This window comes from Prosopis cineraria, unplaced genomic scaffold, assembly GCF_029017545.1.
Source record: "Prosopis cineraria cultivar Desert tree isolate PC_DT_omini unplaced genomic scaffold, ASM2901754v1 PC11, whole genome shotgun sequence".
NCBI classification, from domain to species: Eukaryota; Viridiplantae; Streptophyta; class Magnoliopsida; order Fabales; family Fabaceae; genus Prosopis; species Prosopis cineraria.
In genome coordinates, this window is record NW_026555342.1 from 13,015,531 (window position 1) to 13,020,262 (window position 4,732).

A 4,732-nucleotide genomic window follows, 5' to 3' on the forward strand; every position below is an offset into this window, starting at 1 on the left:
AATCTTCAACATTTTTATTTTTTTTAGCAAAACTTCAAAATTATTATTGAAAAGAAGAACTTATGTATCTTTTCCAATATATTTAAGATACTTATTTTAATTAAATTAAGATATGCAAATTTTTTAAATATTATTTATTCGATGACAAATTATTGATGTTAATATTTTAAACATTTTAAAGTTCACTTATTTTGATTTGATTATATGAAAATATATCTATTATATAAAGTTAAATATTTAAATCTTTTTTATTTAAATTTCTGGCAGGGCATCATTTACCAAAAAAAAAACAGTAGAGATATTATATAGCATATTTGTGAAACGTCGCATGTGAATGAAAGCTTGAAAGCTTAATTAGCTGTGGTTAATCATCAATCACAAAATAAAATCTTAAAGAAACGCACGACGATGGCTTCTCGTATGATACTATATGTCAACATGCTTTTCCCTCAAAAAATAAAAGCTTTGATACATTGGAGACAAGAAAAGACAGTGAGTTTTGATTTCGTGTTTAACAAAATAAAAAAGGAAGAGAGAATAAAAATTTAAAAAAAATGATGACGGTGGAGATAAAGAAATATATAAAAATTAAAAAAGAGAGGAAGAATTAGAATAGTAACAAAAAGGAAGAAGAGGTGAAGACGTCGTCATGGTTGAAGTAAGCCAAAAAGGCGTCTAGCTTGGAAGCGTGTGGGACGGTGGGGTAGGGTACGTGGCATTAACACGCGTCATAGAGTATCCAAAGAACCATAACTCGTATTAATGCAAAAGCCATGTCATATCATGCGTTTAAGTATTTGGTCCAAAAATGATGAGTGTATTAATTTAAATAAGCATTATTAGTGCCGACTTCATGGTTTAATTAACAGAAATAATAGATAAAAGCAACCATTAGAGAATAGGTAAAAGGACCATTGCGAACAAACATTAGGCTTAATAAAAAAGGATTATTACTGTTTAAATATAAGATATTGGATACAAGCATGTGTAAATGATCAAAAAATATTTTAAAATGAATGATCTCAAATTAAACTCAATAATATTCAAATATGATGCGATTGTATTAGATGTCAGCTATAGATAGAAGAAAGAAAATGGGCAGAGGGAAGGGAGGAGGAGAGGATGTTAACGTTAATGGTAGGTGAGCTGATATTCTAATACACAGAGTCCCTCCATTGACCCTTCCTAATTTATCGCTTCATATCTCCATTTCATTGGTTTACCTTTTAAGCTTCATCCAACATCATCCACCTCCACCTCCACCCCTTCCTTTTTAATATTGTTTTCCACGAACTTCATGCTTTAAGCTTCAAGACTCGTTAGTTGCCCCAGCTTTTTTTTTTTTTTTTGGGCAGGCCTTTGCACTTAACAATGAAAGCATCACATTAAATCTCACCTTATCATGAGATTAACTACTTTTCTTTTGATTCACATAAATTTGAGCTGTCAAATATGACCATATCACATTCATTCAAAAAAAAAAAAAAAAGAATCTGCTCGTACTGACACCAATAGGTTTTCCAAGAATGTTTGGATTATTGTTAGCAGCAACATCAACATCTACAGCAAGCGTAGTTGAATGTTGTGGGCACTTGGGAGTAGCGTACTAGACAAGAGCCGGCCACAGGCGGATCTACGTTCAGGGGGATAGGGGCGCAACTGCCGTCACTAGAATCAATGCTATCTCTTAGATATAATAAGGGGAAAATTTCGCTTGCTGCCTCCAAAAAATTGTCATTTGCCCTCGCACAAATATTGCTCTTGGATCACTTAACTTTTTTCCAAAAAATTGTCATTTGCCCTCTCCCAAATATTGCTCTTGCGTCACTTAAATTTTTTAAAAATTTCAGTTTTCGCAACCTTAACATTTTCTCAGTCATTCAATCAAGAAAGTTAATGTCATTTATATGCTAATTTTGTAGGAGATAGAGATCTTAATTTGAGCAACAACTAAAATACTAATCTTTATTTTCTAAAAGATAATGAATTCAGATTCTTTAATTTTTAATTTCTATTCATGGATACTTGAAGGTATTACCTTCTAATAAAGTAGAAGATAATTTAAATACCTATAAGCAAAGGTGCTTACATTTAGTGTTTAACAGTGTTTTATGTTTGATTGCCTAACTAATAGAAGAATACCTATAAATAATAAAAAATAGAAAAATAATATTGTTTAATTGTTTATATTAAAAATATTTATTCTAAAAGAGTAGAATTATTTTTATGAAAAAAAAAGAGCATTAACGCCGGCTCCGACAACATAAGGTTGCGTGACTTTTTTAAAAAATATGTATTTTTTTTTAAATTCTAGCCTGCAAGCTATAGCGTCTTTTTTTAAAATTTAACCCCCACCAACAACCCCTCCTCACTTTATTCAGGGGCTACATATTAATTCTAAATCAACATATTAACATTTTCCAAATTATCGTTTAGTTATCGATATATTTGGCACTAAATAATCAAGTTTACGTAAATATTTTTTGTATTTAAATTTTATTTTTTAAATAACTATTTTGGAGCTGAAGCGCGTTAGTTCTTTATTCAGTATTCACCATGGATGGCGATTGAGGGAGTTGGAAAATCAAGTAATCAATATCCATTAATTTACATTAAATTGGGCCTTCACCCACGGGCCTCAAGTAGTGGGCTCTTTTAAACTCTATGGCGGCCCGTGATTTTCTCTCACGTGTGCACAACCATGAGCAAGGCTTCAATCGAAAGCAGCGTTATCATCATGAACTCACGTGTTCCCTCTGTTTCATCTTGTCTGTTGTTATTTTACACTTTTTGTTTGGTAGACAAACATTTTTGTTTTGGAAATTTAAACTTTAAAGCTTGATTAGCTTTGTTTTTTTAACTATTACCCTCGTTAAATATGTAAGCTTACATCTACAAATTCATCAAACACGCCCTATATCTTTTTTTCTGTTAATTGTTACACTTTTAAATCTATTATCATTTTCATCTATCAAATGAGAAAATTAAATGATAATACCAATGTTAGTGATTATTTATTCTACATAAATTAAAAAATTCCCAATCCATATCACTTTAAACAACAACAAATATGAACATACAATAGGAGGTCTTTGACTCTCAAGTTTATTTTCATGTGGAACTAAAAAACCTATTTTGAAATAATTACCTTTGTTTGAGGTCATAGCCGACTAAAATTTAGATTAATCAAAGTCTTGTATGATTTCACATATGAATCGGATGGTGTTCAATCAATTAATAAATTTTTATTCAGTCTATTTCTACAAACTGACACGTTTCTATTCTGTTTCATCATTCGTCGAATAAAATGGTTAATTTCAACATGTTGATATCATAAACTCATAACTTTATTTTATTTTCTAGCCATTTTATTTATCACAGTACATACTACGGGATTGGGTTAATTAAAAATCACTAAAAATACGTACGACGACGGTTTCAAAATCAAATGACATGTCGACGTACGAAGATACTGTATCTGTAAGCATGTGGCATCATTAAGTAATAACTGAATCAAACAAGATTCAAGGTCTCTTTGGCGTTGACATTTACAGAATTCATAGCATGAGCCTGAGGAGTGGAACCAGAGACACTTCCTTCCTGCCATGCGTGAACCATAGAACTGACGTTTCTGTTAAGACTGAGAGTAGCGAACATGATAACCTCGCTGTTCAGATACGTCGCCGTCAAACCCGACACCGGAAAACTCAGATTCCCAGGCTGCAATGCGGTGCTATAGCCGGAGATTGGCGAGGTATACGCCCTAACGGTCCCATTTTGTAGTATAGCCACCAGAGCTTGAGCTCCGGGCATGGCGGAGGCCAAGCTGCCTGCGGGGTTGAGGGCCCAGGCAACCCATCTGTTGGTGGAGTTGATCCCGTCGTGCCGGTAAGCGACATCGAGCTGACCCGTGGACTGGTTGAAGGTCCAATGGAGGTGAGAGTTCAGGTAGGGAAGATCGCGACAGTTGGAGAAGACTCTGCTGCTATTGAAGGTATAGTTATTGCAGTTTTGAGCAGAGGATGTGAGAAACAGAGAGGTCAGAGCAGAGAAGCCTAACACGAGCTTCAACATGGTTTCCATGATTTTGATCTTCCGAATGAAAGGAAAGATTTCAACTTTGGAAGAGATTTGGAAAATTCTAAATGGGTTTGTGAGAATGCAGAGGAAGCAATAATGGGTGTGTGTCCGTTTGTGACGGGAATACTTTTGAGTCTGAATTTGGAGATTTTTGAGTGAGGCAAATAGGAGGGGATTTTATAGGGAGCTTGGGCCCGGGTTCAGAGAACTTTAACCTTTATTGTGAGTCTTAAGTTGAAGAAATTTATGACGATAAAATGTTTGAGAATTTTTTTTATATATTCTTTTGGCGAGGAGGTCAAAACGTGACAAAGGGAGCAATCTCGTGGAAGAGTAAGTCTGGTATTTACCTGTGACCCTCTCATTGCAGCACGCCACAACCAAATTTGGACTCTATCCCACGAACATGGAAGAAATAACTACGTCCGCCTCGAAGGTTGAGAAAGCTATTTATGTTCTTTTTTTAAAAAAAAAAAGGTTTTAAGGTATATCCATAGCCAATCATCGTGAAACTTATTGCTTGAAAAATTGGAGTGTTATTTAAAAAATTGTTCTTTTTAATTTTTTTTATATATATCTTCAAAAATCAAACCATAAAATGATATTTAAAAAACTTAGACTACTATCATCTTTGTTACACTTGTTTATGCAT

At 33.7% G+C, this 4,732-nt stretch overlaps 1 protein-coding gene across 1 annotated transcript; it reads right to left on the minus strand.

Moving 5' to 3' along the window:
* Positions 1-3,318: 3,318 nt before the first annotated feature.
* On the minus strand, positions 3,319-4,208 carry LOC129285002 (cytochrome b561 and DOMON domain-containing protein At4g17280-like). The gene has a single exon (XM_054920533.1). The coding sequence runs from the start codon at positions 4,081-4,083 to the stop codon at positions 3,514-3,516; it is 570 nt and encodes a 189-aa protein (XP_054776508.1). The 5' UTR covers positions 4,084-4,208; the 3' UTR covers positions 3,319-3,513.
* Between the last annotated feature and the right edge of the window lie 524 nt (positions 4,209-4,732).